This window comes from Athene cunicularia (assembly GCF_003259725.1).
Source record: "Athene cunicularia isolate RWA chromosome 15 unlocalized genomic scaffold, athCun1 chr15_part1, whole genome shotgun sequence".
NCBI lineage: Eukaryota > Metazoa > Chordata > Aves > Strigiformes > Strigidae > Athene > Athene cunicularia.
The window spans coordinates 3,508,569-3,525,527 of NW_020799121.1; the positions used below are offsets into that span (position 1 = coordinate 3,508,569).

The 16,959-nt window shown below is 38.8% G+C and overlaps 1 protein-coding gene across 3 annotated transcripts in view; it reads right to left on the reverse strand.

Annotated features, from left to right (window-relative positions):
- TAOK3 (TAO kinase 3) overlaps window positions 1-16,733 on the reverse strand; it is a 52,382-nt gene extending 35,649 nt beyond the window's left edge. For 2 of the 3 annotated variants that reach the window (XM_026859861.1, XM_026859860.1), the window contains exons 1-10: window positions 16,635-16,733; window positions 15,238-15,448; window positions 11,150-11,221; window positions 10,056-10,157; window positions 9,543-9,588; window positions 8,504-8,600; window positions 4,921-5,034; window positions 3,776-3,867; window positions 1,651-1,744; window positions 112-193 (exon numbers count right to left, since the gene is read on the reverse strand). In XM_026859861.1, the coding sequence (XP_026715662.1) occupies window positions 112-193; window positions 1,651-1,744; window positions 3,776-3,867; window positions 4,921-5,034; window positions 8,504-8,600; window positions 9,543-9,588; window positions 10,056-10,157; window positions 11,150-11,221; window positions 15,238-15,357 (819 nt within the window). In that variant the 5' untranslated portion in view covers window positions 15,358-15,448; window positions 16,635-16,733. Of the gene's footprint in view, window positions 1-111; window positions 194-1,650; window positions 1,779-3,775; window positions 3,868-4,920; window positions 5,035-8,503; window positions 8,601-9,542; window positions 9,589-10,055; window positions 10,158-11,149; window positions 11,222-15,237; window positions 15,449-16,634 lie in introns of those variants that run through there. The other variant, XM_026859862.1, reaches the window with a different exon arrangement.
- Between the last annotated feature and the right edge of the window lie 226 nt (window positions 16,734-16,959).

The window sequence follows — 16,959 nt, forward strand, 5'->3', positions numbered from 1 at the left end:
TTTTTTTTTTTTTTTTTTTTGGAAAGGGCAAATATTTATTCACTGTCTTTAAAATTATTTGGTAGACAAACAGATTTTTCCCAAATTTCTGGAAAATATTTTTAAAATTACCCGTAACAGATCTGTTGATGATGGCCTTTCCTGAGGTATTTTCTGTAAGCAGTAATCAACGAATCCCCTAAAGGAGTCTGACCTGTAAATAAAAAAAAAAAGTTCTAAATGAAAATGCAGCTTAGGATCTGGTATATATGTAAACTTATTAGTGTAATGCACAAGAAAAACCTTGACTAATTTGTTCTTAAATTCTAGGGTAGAGAAATTAACTGGGCTTTTCCAAAATCTGAGTAAGTTGATCCTATCAGTTCTTTCAACAGTTAAAAACTGTTTGAAACAAACACGGCCATAAAATTATCCTCAACCACAAACTGAAAACCAAACAAGAACTATGTGCACCAGTGACTATTTTCAATTTTACTTCAACTGCTTAAAAACAGATGACAATGAAATTATTGGTAGCTCCAGAAATGCACTCATTGTTAGCTGATAAAATGGTGCTCTATTCTCTAGAAGCTTCTCACCATTTGCAGTGCTGACTCTGTAAAGTGCCTTAATACAAAGTTCAACAAAACTATAGGCTATGTAATGAGGTTATATTACAGCTGAAAAGAAGAAAACTGATCTGGGTGCCATTGAACTCGAAAGCAGCATAAAAGGCACCTTGCTTAATCCTCGTGTTCTCAAAGCCACAGAGAGCAAACAGGTGACTGTAAACAAACTACTTGCAATCAAGAATACTGATTCTTACACTGTATTCAAAAGTTGTCTCTGCATTGCAAATTCTGCACAGAATAACATGGCTATCAGTGTGCCATATGAGACTAAGTTCTTTGAATTGTGAAAAATGGACAAAACACAAGACAATGAGATAAGGAAACTAAAGTGGAGTGGTTTTGATAACATGATTAGCAATGAAATAATGATGCCGCTTAAATGCCTAGCAGTGTAACTGATAGAACTTCACACCTCTCCAGGAGCCATCTGCAGACTCTGCCAAACATCACTTGAAAGCTACATTCTACTCTTGGGTACAGAGAACAGGAAACAGGGTAACCCCCTTTGCTCTCACAGAATAAAAAAAGCATTCTTGTTTCAAAGCTCAGATTCTGCAACAATCCTGTAGCATGGCGAGTATTTAATGGCCACAGAACCCTGATGACTTTTAAAGTCACTCACTGGAAAAAGAAAAAAAAAAAAATTTAATTACCTCTATATTCTGTGTACCGCTCCAATCCTTTTTGCCACATTACGGATGCACTACAATGCTAACAATTCTTCTGTTAGGGATCTTTTGCAGCTGTAAACTTTGCTGATGTTGAGCTATGGCTGGCTTAATGCATTCAAGAATATTTTAATTCCTACAGCATCTACAGCTCCATAATTAACACCTCCACACATTTAGATTGTAGCACAGCCAAAGTGAGAGAAGGTCAAAATTGAGCCTGCCTACACAGGAGCATTATTTGAGAACGCAGTCAAATCACTATGCTGCAACAAACCCTTTTCTTGTCAGACTTTAAACATGCAAAGAGTGTTGCAGAGCATTTTCAGGGAAACAAACAAACAAAAAATATCTGGTAATAGCTCTCTTACCATTCATTTGACTGTAACGTAGGGGAATCGTTCTGGGCTATATGATATAAGGCACTCATTGCATTCATGTTGAAAAGTGGAGGCTTCCTTTCAGCTAGAAAGAGAAGAGAAAGGTGTGATAAGGCAGTCTGGAAAGAAAAGGAGAAAGATATGGAAGTATGAGCAAGGTGTCACTGGTAAATCAATAACTCATTAACTGTCGTCATCACATTTAAACTAATTATTTTAATAATCTAGGTTAGACCAGGACAACCACTCAAGGAAAGCTGCGGTTCACTTGAAGAGGGGATGATGAAATTCAAAGAGAAGAGTATGCAAATGATAATGAAAACTTTCCAGTAAATTTTACCTTAACTGCAGCATTTCACACCTGACCTGCTACAGTAAAATCAGCAGAGTCTGACTAAAACAGAGCTCAGACATATGGCATGTCTGGGCTAGGAAATTTCTTTATCAGCCCCTACAGATCTTTGTTGCACTGCTGCAGCATCTGTATTAAGGGAAAAGAGTGGCTGCCTCTTGCCAGTGACTGCCCATGACAAATGAAAGCAAGGGACAGGTTGTCAAATTCACTTGTCAGATGTGTCATTAACTCCCACTAACTAAAATTCTTCCCAGTCCTTGCAGCGAGAGGACACGTACCTACCAGCCCCTGGCCTTCCAGGAGTGCAGCAGATCTCACACAGAAACTGAGAAAAGTTTTCACCACCACCTTAGGTCAGCCATGCTAATCAGCCTCATTTTTAAGTTCATGTCAGGTCAGAGCAATCACTTGTTCTTGACATGCAGCATGCATGCAAACCACCACATTTTCTTTTATTTAAACACTACCTACTTTCAGCTACACAAGAAATTAAGACATCAGCATTCAAAGAAAGCCAAGTGGTGCTCAACAAATTTTCTCCCAGTGCTACCTGGCCCCATGTCCATATACAAAATCATGCAAAGACAAAATTCAAAGTTTAAAAATGAAAAGTTTAATACTTCTCAAAAGGGTAATATTAAAAAAAGTAAACCCATCGAATATGTAAAGTGGCTCTGAGGTTCTTGACTGAAAAGCTCCATAGAAATTCTAGTATCAAGAGTCAGTGCCTACATGGGGTAGCATAGTCTCTATTCTACCACTACAATTTACTCCTTGAGACACCTAAACTCCACACACACACAAAAAATATTAGTGGCCATGTGGAAGAACAGAAGTCTAAAAATTCTGATTTTGGCATTCTTTATATCAAAATACAGACTGTGTCAGCAAGGCATTAACACTGGCACATGAAACATAACCGGAAGTTACCAGTCATCTGCACCATTACCATCTCCACATTGGGGTCAGCATTTCGCCCCATTCTGTATGTCCCCCTCTTTGTTATGTCATATATATTTCTGCTGATTAAACATTTATAAAAATAATTTCAGTGAACTTGCTCTCACAATAAATTCTTGACGTACTGCTGTTAAGCACAATCCATATGAACACTATCTTTGAAAATAATCTACTCAGCACATGCAATGTCACTATTCAAACTTAAAGCGCACACATCTGCTCTGTATACCTGCTATCACACCTACATCTGCTTCAGGTTGTGTGGATGCGTATCATTTGCCCTTTGCAGTGCAAACCCTCTTCTCATATAAAGAGCCTATCCATGTTGATTCATGTTACAAACTTTCATCTGAGACTGAAGATTTTTGTTTCAGAAAGAGGGGAAGCAAAAAGAATTGAAAATTAAACGTAGGCCCTTTCTGACACACAATTCTTAGGACACCAGTTCCCTTGACATAACAGCTGGAACAACTTTCTCAAAACCCAGCTTGAAAAATACAGACAAAATACAGTTTGTTCTCGTACAAGACTAGAAACCTCTAGTTATTACGGGAATAATGTGAGCACACCAGATTACCATCAAAGCACAGCAGCATTAGTTGCTTGCTCTTGATTTGCCAGCGAGTAAAAGATTTAACTCATCAGTGCTTTCCAAGTCACGCTTTTCAAAGAGGAAAAAAAAAAAAAGACAAAACCAAACCACACTTACGAGGAATAAGAATCTTCAATTTTTTTTCAGGACTTCCTAATAAATATTGCAGACAGTTAATTATTCATCTCAGCTGCCAAGTATTTACTCACCTAACTCAATACACGTGATCCCAAGAGACCAGACATCCACCTTGCCATCATACTGTCCCTCGTCCATAGCAAGAATCACCTCTGGTGCCATCCTACCAACCACAGGGCAAAACATGCAGGTTAGGGGATACAAATTGTGACTCCCAGCACATAGCTTAAAATGAGATGGCTTCAGTATCTCCAGCAGCGCAGTGGACCAGAATTTACAGAGCCAGCATGGAGCTGAGTAAAGCCATGCTGAAATGAAACAATGCTTGCCTGCACTAGCAACTCTTCCAAGAGGCAGTTTAAGAAAGGAAAGTAAATAAGAGGCCAATCTGATCATCTTGCTGTTAGCACAACATGCTGGCACACAGGAGACCCACATGAGTCTCAAAGGCATTGTACCTGCAGGCAGACAGCAAGGGCTGGAAGAGTCCTAAAGGCATCACCTGCACCCTCACCAGAGACAGTGGGTTTTCCATTGGCACACCTGGACAATTTTCCAGCAGATATATGGAGCCTGTGAGCGCAGCTATGCAAGGCACAGGGAAGTCTGGAACAGTGGGGAAATATGGTAGTCCAGAATAAAGGGATGAGTGTGGGGAAAAATTCAGCCTCTTCACTTTTGTTCTTCAGAGATGAAGCAGGCTTCCTGCCAAACAGACTTGTTCAGAGGCTGGGCAATAGGTGACCTCCCATCAATGCCTGAGGCATCTGTCACAAAGTAAGTGGAGCATAAAGCTATGCTGGTCCACTATGGTAGGAATACCAAGAAACTCAAGTGACCCTTAAGCAAGTTTCTTCAAAACAGAATTCAAGTAGCTGTGTGACTCCCAGTCTGCATGGCCCGATTAACAGGATTCTCCTTCTCCATGTGGTTGTCTAAGTTCCATTACCTATGGCAAGTGTTAATAATTTTTAAGGCAACGGTATTACAGCAGTCAAAACATTAACTGGTGCCATTTCAGTGTGCTGCACAGCCTACTTCTACTCTTGGGCACTGAGAAAGAACACATTCCCTGAAGAGCTGGACACAAGGATTTTAAGAAAATTTCTTTTTAATAATAAAGTTTTTATGCCAGGTATTATTTTCAGATTGTGAAATGCTGGAAATGAAAGAGAGCAGTCTTATAAAGGACTGAAGTATTGCAGGCTTTACTCACCAGTAAGGCGTTCCCACGAAGGAATTGGCAGGGGAGACTATAGATGCAGACCCAAAATCAGCTAGTTTCACTTGACCTGGTTCTGTTAGAAGAATATTTCCAGCTTTAATATCCCTTTAAAAGAAACAAAGAAAAGTATACTTCTGGTTACAGTAGAATAACTTTCAAAAATTTACAAACACACAGAAGTCCACTAACTTAATTAAACATTCATAAAATCATGAGAATATTTAGAAGTCTAGTATTACAGAAAGCTAGAGAAATCAGACACATGGGGTTTTTTGGTAATGGAAACCTGGCTGTACCCAAAAAGGGCAGGAGGTGAGGGAAGAGAAGAGATGAGCCATGGTTGCAAGGTTGAGACCCCACACTGAGATCCAGGAGACATTTATCCTAATACCCAGCTGTGACACCTTAAACAATACCAGACGTTACTTACACATTTCAAATGCCCTAGGCTGCCTTATCCTTCCTACAACTCTCAGATAATTCACACAGATATTAACAATAATGACACTACTGAAATACAAAAGGCACAAGATAACATTCAACATCTTTGGTACTGTAAGTTTCTAAACTCCAGCAGTAAGGGGGACAATTTCAAGTTAACTGCCCATGAAATGCTGAGAAAGATTAACTCAATTTGCATACCTTCCTAGACACTTGGCAATGATCCTATTCAAAGTTTGAGACTGACTTGTCCATTTTATCTAAAATATTTTTTTCTTCCACCCATTTGACATAAAATAGGAGGATTGCTTTAAGAAATCCAAGTCTACTTACACACTGCCAGCTGAAAATCACAATATAGTGAAAGTTCCTTAAAAGCCTGATACAGCACTTCAAAAGCAAAGAGAAAATTGCACACTAGATATGCCACAGATGCCTCTCCATGGGCAAAGTTACTTGCTTTTGCAAAAGCAGATCCTCAACAAAAATGGAGTATGTATACAGGATCACTGTCAGCCAGGCTGTATATAGTCTGGAATGTGTCTTTGCAATCTCTTCAAAAAATATCATGTATCTTTATACAAAAAAATGCATCAAGAAAAAAAAATGTCGGCTTTTCTTATCTGGTGTTCACCTATGAGTCCCTTAAACACCAAAGCCACTTACCAGTAGTGGTACACCTCCAACATAGACAAGTTACTGTGTATTGCCAAACACACTCATACTCCAGCCCTGTGAAAACCAGCTAATTTTACAGATGGGAAGAGAAATAAATCTATCTTGTATTCACTGCTGAGGAAGAGCATACACTGAATAATCATACAACAGCTGAAGTGTAATGATTTGTGCATCAAATACAAATCCAGCATCACTGTAGACACACAGAACAGGCAAGCTGAAAGACCCTTTAAATTTAGCATGATACAAACACAGGACAGGCAACGCTGGGATAAAGAGAGCCACAGAGATAGGAACTTACTTACAGTATTTCAGCAGCAGAGCTGGACTAAGAAACTTTATTCCCCCCATTCCCAGGACAGTATCACTTCAAAACTAGTGTTATGGATCTTTTTTTTTTGATCTTTTTTTTTTTTTTTTTTTCCACACATGTGCTACTCAAACATATCCTGACATGTCTTTATGTTCTGGGCCTATGCATCTGTCACTTCTGCAGGAAGAAAAGTGCTAAAGGTGTCTTGTATGTGTGAGAATGAACACCTCAAAAGTACAAAAGAAAGAGTACAGGCTGTCCTCTTTGCCACCAGTTCCACTGCTACCTTTACTGTACAACAATCAAAGGACTCAGCAGACATGTGAGGTATCAACATATTTGCTAACTTAGGTTTGCCTTGTGCCTGAAATTCAACAGAAAATAGTTTTAACTAACTGGTAGCAGAGATGCTCGGGAGGTGAGACTGGAGGCTTGCTTTGCTCCTGCATCTCCACAAGGTGTCCCTCCATTCCAGGGCACGCTTCTTTTGCCTTACTTATGTGGGACAGAGAACCCACCGCTGTCCGCTGCCAGCTTTGGTCCCTTCCCATTCAAGCATTTGCTTTACTTTCCTCATTGTTACTGGAACTCGGCAGAGGGGAGCACGGTCTTTTCCTCCAGGTGCGCAGTTCCCCTGTGGCTGTGCACACCAGCACGGCACTCCTCAGTGCTGAACAACAAAGCTAGGAAACGGCACTGTGGCCTCTCCTTTTCAAGATACAACATCTATCAGAAAGCTAGAACTCTCCTGATGGTTCTCTTTCCTGAGAGAGAAGACTTGCCTTCCCATCTCAGAAATTAAAAGGCAGAATACCTCTTGGAAGAAAACTGACCAGATAGGAAAGGCCTGTGTGGTACTTCCAGCAGTAACTTTCCTTACGGCTGCACTGGGCACACTGAAACAGCAAAGTAGCTTTTTCCAGTTTGAAAGAGAAATAACCAGCTTTGTTCTTGATATACAGTAACATACAGGTTCACACAGAGTAGCTAGTATTCAGTAGGTGAAAGTGCTGAATTTACAACACATTCATCTCACCATGTTAGGAAGTCCTAATGAGTATCAAGAAAAACTAGTTCTCAGCCGTGTCCATACAGGGGAGTCATTTATTATAAATAAGAATTCAATGCGCTTTGAAAGCACATAAAGTATTTCAGAATAGGTATTTTTGTGCTCAAATAAGGGCATATATACAAAGGGCCAATCAAAAATAATCTTATTTTAATAAGTTGCCATTCATGTTTAAATATTTCACTTAAATATGGTTTAGTAACCACATGTAGATATGCCCCAAATAGTTATTCTAACAAATGACAAATAATTCCTGTCTCTGTAAAAATCCTTCACTGTCTCTGCCTCAGATATACTAATTTTCTGTCTCAAGCTTGCTAGTAGACTAAAAAAAAGAGGCTTTTAGCCTCATAATTAGTCTCAAGTTGCCTCATTCTGACAACTCCCCACCCATAACCCTAATGTAGTTCTCACACATTTCACAAGTCCCTGACACATCACTAGTACCCAAAATTAGACAAAAAACCCATAAAATGCAACATGCAACACTGCTGACAAATAAGTCAAAAAATCCAAACTCCTGAAAAATACCACATCATGAAAGACAGATCTAGGAGCTGCATCCAGAAGCAGCCTGTTATATTATCTTCCTATGCCTGTGCGCTCAGATTTCTAAGGTTTTTATAAATTTATCAATTTTCCCCTTGACTTACACTTTCATTGACTAATTTTTGAAAGCGTGAAGTTTTACTTACTCATATGTAAAAATATTCTCACAATGTCTAGTCTTAAAAATAGTCTAGCTCTATCACTCCACTTTATTTGGCAATTTTAGGGTGATATTTTCCTGTCAGGATTTACTGCTAATATTCAGGTGTATTCTTTGTTACCGGGGTCTGCAGAGAAAAATTGTTAACAGGGAAGAGAATTATTTCAACCAAAAAAATTCACTTCTTAACAGCCAACAGCTTTTATTTATATATCTACACTGGCATTAGGAATACTGACATGTCCATTAGAGAAAATTATGGTAGAATAACCTTTACCAAAGTTGCTTAAACACAGCAAAGTGATTTTCAGACTCCAGAGTGGAAGATGGAAGGACATCTAGCAGCACCAACCTCCAGTCTTACCTATGAATCTTACAGTGAGAGTGCAGGTAGGCCAGCCCCTGCAAGGCACCATGGGTGATGGCAGCGATCTCCACTTCCTGAAGTGGTTTCTTGTGAACTATGAAAAAAAATTCAAGAAAAAACATAAGAAAGTAAGTGTGATCTTTTCTTGAGAAGGTGTTTTTAAAAAGAAGAAACTCCACCAATTTTGCCAGCTGTGAGATGAACATCATCATTATGTTATTTTCCTGTGGCCTGATGGCCATTAGCAGCTCTGAGTCTATGCACAGCCTGTATTTCACATCACAGGAAACCACATTTTAATTCACATTCCTGCTAAGGCCAACAGTTACTGTTAACACCAGGAGATATGCTTGAGTGCAGCTTGCCAAATGTATTTGAAATACTCATTTGATCCTTAGCAAGGAAAACTTTCTACTTTTTTCCCCAGTAGTCGAAAAAACAGGGAAATGAGGAATTCCAGCTACAGAGAAAGGTCCCAAAGCATCTTCCATATATCCCTAAATAGGACCAGCATATGCCTTTGGCTGACCATATCTTAGATATAAAAGATATGGCCCACAAAGAGTACTAGTTTTTGCAACTTCAGCTTAGATTCCCTATTACTGTGCAGGTGCTGCTGCTCTAGTTTTGAGGTCATATCAGTCTCTTGTTCTATAAAACCATCTATAATTATTCCAACAAACTACAAGGCAAGAACAAAGGTGATCTCTGTAGGTTTCTCTTATGGATATTTGGAAAACAGGCAGTCTGCTTCAGTCATAAAGAAGGCACAACTCACAGGAACACAGCTATATACATTTATACCTTCACTTTACAACACATAAATGTGCATGCCAACTATATGTAACACTGGCCTCCCAGGAAAGTCTCAGCTTATCCTTGGTATCACAAACACAGGCATTTTAGCTACAGAATGGAGAAGCACAGACAGACTGCCTCTACCATCTGCAAAGCACCAGTCTGTGAGAAAACAGCCTCCTACTATACTCAGAAGGGGCACTCACAAGAAGAAAATCAAAGCCTATATAAAACTTACCCTCTAGCAAATCAGAAGCTGATCCTAAACAGTACTCCATAACCAACTGCAAGAAAAAAACATGCTTTTAAATAATTGGGTAGACACTGCCCCACAAAGTTACTACTGGAATGGCTGAGAAACAGTAGAAGTAAATAAAACCGAAGTTGCAAGAAATGCAACAAGCTATGAACAAAACGCTCCAAACATTCCAGCAATGTCAAGACATCTTTAATTGTTGTAAAGAAGGTTTAGAGCACTGAGAAGTCTGTGAGGAGATGTTGTACATGATGTTCCATAATAATTGTTTAATCTTCATGAACACAGAGGCCTGCCTCAGAGAAGCAGGGATTTGTTCCCATACCCTACGTATCTATTCCCATTAAATTATCTGGAAGTTTTTTCAGATGAAAGGGACTACAGGCAGCATAGGATGAATACTGTTGCATGTAAAGACACCACATGTGCTGAATATCTGATTGCTGTACTGCACATTTTCTGCTCATGAAGATCTCTAAATGCCCCATCACTCACCCATGCTGTATGCTCTTTCAGGTAACAGCCTTTGTACTCTATGGTGTTGGGGTGCTTCAGCTGTTGTAGAAACTTGACTTCTTTGATGATATCCTGCCATTTCTAATAAAATAAAGTGCAAAAAGGTATAAATACATTTCTCTGCTTAATCCTCTACACCACATACTGTACTACAGTATGAAAAGCAACCATAAAACTACTTTAAAATGTGAAGATGGTAAGAGTCAGAGTTGCAAAAACACAAGTGTACATCAGTTGTCTGGATCCCTACTGCACCAAGATCCCCCCCGAATATATTTAAACAGCTTGAGGATCACAAAATATGTTTTTTTTCCCTCGTTTTAACTGCAATACAGTTTACTTAAAGCATTGCTACTCTTCTGCATATGGAATTGTCCAGTAGTCTCAAACTCTGTAACAAACCCACCCACCCCAAAAGACACCACCACCTATAACATGTGGTAGAGATAGCAGAAGTTAGATGTTCTGTAACGCAGCACAAAGCCACTGACATTTGGAAGACCTCAGCACATGTGGGAGACCAAGCAAAGAAAAATGAGTTTAAAACATCCCCGTTTGCTCTTAACAAACACATTCTCCACTACACATCAACACACCAATTCAAATGAACAGAGTCAATCCAAGTTCAAAGCACCACAACGTGAAAATAAGAGCAACTAACAAGCAACAATTGAAGTGAGCGATATGCTGAATGCAGTGTCTATGTAATTTTTGACTATGGATCTTGAAGAGTTTCAGGTCGGCTGTACATTTCAGTTGGACACCTCAGTGAGTTGTGGTTATGGCTTCAGTAGCCAGTGTGCTCTTAATGCCCTTATTACGGAAATTATTACTGAAATAACCACCATACAACATTCTGAATTCCCATCCACTTCCTTAAACTGAACTATTTGTCAAAATTTGCATAAACTCATTCTCCCTCCACAAACCTCCAGTGCTTCCTATGAAAGTGAGCAACAGCTACCGCAGCTGGTCTGCTAGGGTTAAATGAAATATGCAGCTCATTTCATTGTTCTGATTTACATTATGGTTGCAACAGCTTCTGCATGCAGAATTGGCTTTATTCATCTTACCTCATTTGTTTGTTTTCCACTATAGGACATTTTCTTGACTGCCACCACCTCATTAGTATGGGAATTTGTAGCCTGGAGTAGGGAGAAAGAAATAGATTGAAAAAAGTTTTGGTTTGGTTTTTTTTTTTTTTTTACTCCCCATGGAGTGAGCTGTGCCTTTGGCAAATGCAGGCTCTTCTCCTATATCACACCCTTATAAGCTCCTATACTTCACAGACATCTTCCTTGTGATAAGATTTGCCAGACAACTATTATGACACTTTTTCCTGACTTTACCTATCTGTCCACATCCACTATTCCTCTGTCAGCCCTTACTGCACTTGCTACGCCCTACTGATACAGAAACCAAGGCCCAATAATGCACCTACTGAGAACATGCAAAACACAGTTTTATTGGAATTGCAGTAAATACAGTTTTAAGTAAATATTTTTCCAAATGTTTTCCAAAGAAATAAATTAGAGGTGTACCAAAATATCTATAACTTCATCCAAACCCCCCTTACAATATTGATCTTCTTAAAGAGCTATTTGAATTTCCAGTTTAAAAAAAAAAAAACAAAAAACTCCCCTCTGGAATTTATCTCAATTTTAAAAAAGCACTTTCATTGCACCAAACCTCAGTTTTGCAGTGAATATTACCCAGTCATCAAAATGCTACTTTTCTGCAGCCTGTATGATACAGGGATGGTGACTGGCAGCTGAAAATTCAGTATTAGAAAGAGCTCTACTTTCCTGGACTGGCACTGCTCTCATTTCTGCACATTAAGGATAGAAAATGATGGTTTTAGCCTTAAAACAGTTGTTGAAATCTCTATACCTCCAACCATTGACCATTTTTGGGACAAAAACTTAGTGACAGTTAAAAGCTTAGGATACAATAGAAGCTAAATGTAGTAAATCCTTCTTTCAACTGCTTGAAAAGATTACTATACTTTCAAGTAATGTATTAATGAAAGACATTTCATGATGTATACAGTGACTTCAAAGATAAATGATGTTGGGTGAAACAATAGAGCACAGGAATTACTAAAGGGAGTTGACACACTTGGACTCTGTGCAGCACACACTCCTCCTCAAATGAGTTAGAGAAAGTTGAATAAAGATAACTTTTAGATAAAGCAAAAGTCTTCCTTACCACTCACCATCCTAATTCAGTACATAAAAGACCAAGAGTATTTTACTCAAATAGCTTAATTAACAATGGCGTTCTAAAGAAATTTCCAAGTATTTCTGTCTGTTACATCAGTTCCAAGTATCTTCACATCAGCATGGTATCCTCTCATTTCAGCTGTCATTTTTTGCCAAACAGCGCCCTGCTGTGTCCTCACAGTTGTGGGTGATGTTCTCGCTGTACCAAGTGCTCGGAATCCTCCTGGCTGACGTGGTTTTGGACATATTTGTACTTTAGTGAAAAGCTTGGCAGAAAACAAGCACATTATGCTTGCAAAACCTCCTTTACACTGCCCTCATCTGCTTTTATCACTCTCCCATATTTCTGACATGGATACAACTAGGTTGTTTTTGATGAAAACCATTCTTCTGAAGTCAAGCGTGAAATCAACTTAGTTGATTTCAAGTCAAGTTAACATCAACTTTAAAACCCTGTGAGAAGTGACATATTTTTTCTTGGCCTTCTGATATATGAAATATCATTTTTTTTCAAGCAAGAGAAGAAATTTCAAATTATCTTGCCAAGCACTGGCAATAGTATACTGGCAAACAAGACAGCTTGCAAAAATTGATCTTAAATTGAAGTTTATATTAAAATAATCATACTAATCCACAAAACCAAGATACAGATCAATACATTTGCTGTTTGTAGTAGTGTCAGTACTAATTTAAATAAAAAGGTCAGAGATGCAGCAAGAGCATAACAATCCATGCCCTGCCCCTTTTAAAGTATCTGAAGTCTCTTCCCCATCCTTTTGCATGATTTAGAAAGCCCTGTTATTGCAAAGGTTTTTCGACCTGTTCTCCTCTTGATACCAAGCATGTCAGGATCCCTGGAATTTTGTCACAATGATCTGTGATCTTGTTCTCAGCCCTTGCCTTACTCCAAGATGCAAGACCAGCTACAAAAGTTTTTTAAAAAATGAGGAAAAACAAGACAGAGATGCAGAGCATCCCCTGCGTGGTAGGGAAAGAGCTCTAGCTTGACCCATACAAAGCAGGGTATAGCTAGAGGCGCTCCTCGGGTGAACAGATGGATCCCAGACTACTGTGCACTGAAAACTGCAGACAGGTGAGTTCCTACTTGTGACTTACGTCCACAGCAGGACAGGGCAAAAACTCCGAAGAACAATTTACTGGATGCCAAGTGCTTCATGCAATAGGAAGGAAAGCTTAAGTTTCAAACAGTGGCAGGTAAATGTTGATGTATCACAGAAAAGTGGTGATGCATCTAATCACCCTCAGGCTTGGAGGATGCAGCTACCGCTAGGGTACTGCAAGAATCTGCAGTCTGGCTGAACTCTCCAATGTTTTAAAGCACAGACCAGTTAAATAGAGCATCCAGGAAAAGGAGGAAGAAAAGCATCAGGGAATCAAAAGTCTTTTACCTAACCATAGTAACAGCTCAGCTGTAAGGCTGCTTGGTAGACTGGATCTCTAACACTCCTCATGCCCTTCCCCTCAAAGTATGAGGAACTTCTGAACACCAGAGTTCAGTCATAAAGGTGGCACCTTCACTACTTCATCTTTACCATGAAACATACCATGCACCCTTTCGCTTTGGTTTTGAAAAACACTGGGTAGGACCTCCCTACTCCCATCTCAAAAAATGCTTGCTATTCTGATGGAGTGGATCAACATGTATTGTAAGTTTTACAGTCTCATCCTCTTACACATGTAGTACATTTAACATTATATTTTCACCAGCCTGTGACTCCAACATCTAAAAGTACCTGTCCCACTGTTGACCATCCCCATGGCAGTAACCCCCCTGTATCATTACAACCAGATTATACACTGAGGAATTATATTGTTATCCCTAAAAACACACACGCACTGCTTATCTGACACAAAATATCAGGCTCCTCTCCGGTTCTGACAGCACTTCCACTAACACCTCCATCACTGTACGCAATTATAAACAATGAATTGGAGTGCTTGCACATAATTTATGCTAGCTACTGTCAGATCCTGGAGCTACATGTGTAAGGGTACTTATCTAATCTAAATACTTCAATATCTGATATTCAGAAATTTCAGTTCTATTGAACTTTATCTTCTGGAGTGACAGGCCATGCTACCAAGCAGCTTTAATTTCATTTTCGATTGATTTTTTCATAGTGAATTCTATTTTAGTTTCACTGATAGTGACTGAATTATAATTATTCCAAAATGAATATTTTAGATTTGACTTTGATAGTAATTGTAAAAGCACTGTTCTTCTCACTTTTCAGATTAAATTCTCTTGACTGTATTAACACAATACATCCTTCCCACTTGAATTCTTACACTCTTTCTTCTGCCATGTAAGCATTTGCTATTGAAGATAGTATGTTATGAAATGAACATGAGGACACGGAGGGTGACAAAACAAAATGGTATTTCAAAGACATCTCCAATTCCTAAATTATCAGAGCATCAGAGAAATCATTCAAATGCCTGAATGCAATTTGATATGACTTCCATCATATCTTTACCCAAGCAGCCACAATACCAATTCATTAACAAAAGTAGCTTTTAACTCCAAATGTATTTTGAATCTTTAATTCACTACATCTATTAATTTGCAATGATTTACAAGCATATGAACACCAAGTAGTGTATCTTGAAATTCCAGTTTGGCAAATTAATTTCCAACTGCTTCAATTCAACTTTCAGCATCAGACAGCAGAAGATACCGTGTACTTAACCTGAATGGCTGGGTGCATTATTAAGACTATAGTCAACTGCTACTGTAAATACAGCTGTAACTGTAAAGAGCTCAGGAGTGCTCTGGAAACACATTTTTTGAGATGTGTTATGAGAAAGCTTATACACAGAGCTCAAAGGACACTCCCTTTTACGGATGCTCAAAAATCTCTAAAATGTCACTTAATATGGTTCTGTTTTCCAAAGCAGAGGTAGAGAACTATACTTACAAAGTAAACTGCTCCAAAACTTCCATGTCCAATTTCATGTAAACCCACAAATATTTCTTCAGGATCATCTTTGTAGAACAGGTCAGCTATTTCTGGGTCCTTTGGCACCCCTTTGCGCATGTTGAACAATATTATGAAGTAGTTTGTGCTTTCAATTTCCAATCAATTTCTTCCTTCATCGACAAAGTAGTTTGTAGACAGCATTCAGCACCTGGTAAAGAAGTTAATCTTTAATCTTTTTTCTTTACACATTTTTCTGTTCTCACTTCTGACAGCAAAATAAGAGGAAACACTTTCAGGAGCAATAGACTTTGCTATCACTTCCTTCAGCTAATTCTTTCTAATTATTAGTCCAATTTAGATACAGAGATTAAAATGCATTCAGAGTACAGCAGCTCTTTATCTTATACAGGAAGCAAGAGCTGCAGTTACACTAAAGTCCACTTGAAGACAAGAGCCCTGTTGCTATGCAAAACATCCTGTGATACAAGTTTGTTATTCTTCATGCTGGTCTCCTAATGTGTGTTTTTAGACTATCACCATTGTTGCTCCTATTTTTCTCTGCTGTTTGTTTGCTTTGTTTCTCTACTCCCACTTGCCAGCTGGTGCTAGTAGAAAAGTTAGCTTCTATTCCACAGAAACACTTCACAATCATATGATTTCTTTTATTTATTTATCTTTCACACCTCTAAGACAGCTATAGATCTGTTGGATTGTGATCCTAGACTCCATCATGTAAATCAGACCTTTACCTCTTTAACATCATTCTTTAACATAAGCGTATAATTAGACAGCATAGAACTGAGCTGCACTTCAATGAAGATTTTTAAATATTCATCCCCAAAATTTTATTTATGGAAAAGAAATACCCCAACACAAAACATCAGAAAGTTTCGCATTTCCTATCAAAACATCCTGAAAATATTGTATTGGTTCATTAGACACTGGTGTGCAAAGCAATGACAGATGCCTCTACCCATCTGCTTTCAACTTCTGAAACCCAGCAGATGATCTGCCAGTGAGTCAACTGGAGCAGTTTCTAACAGTCTGGAGGAAGTCTCAAAACTACTTCCAGATATGTAGTTCAGCATCTCATTTTTTGAGACTAGATCTTCTGTGTGCATAAAAGAAAAAGACTTCTGAAAACATACACTAAAGTGTTCAGCCTACCTCATGATATAAGCCAGTATAACATTTAAAGAGAGATCAGCTGAAATTCAGCAATTGGATAAAATTAAAACAGCCTACAAGTGCCATCCAGATGGACTAATAAAAGCAGAAGATAATTTTGGTCTGGGGCTGAGACAGCCTCCTTGGCTCAGGATGATATGTAATGGAGCAACAAGAGCAACAAACTGTAATTTATTAGGGGCACAAAATACTCTGCTGGAGCATACCTGGGTAACTGTGGCACAAAGCATGCTCTGTGGCTCAGATTCCTTTCAGCAGCATTGTCCTGTGCTCTCTTCCCTCCAGATTCTATGCACTCTCTTTTTCTGCAAGGGAAAACAAATATCAGTATTTAGAAAAAGTATTTTAAGTTTTATACCTTATTCTAATACACAAAAAAAACTACATCTAGAAAAGACCTTGGAGAATCAAGGAACCATTTAAAAGCCCAGTTATTAATAAAAGGATTACTGGCTGTGAATGCTAATGGGGTCTCTCCAGGTGAGGATATGAACTTCCTGTGTTCTGTGTTCCCTTGGCCTGCTGTGCATC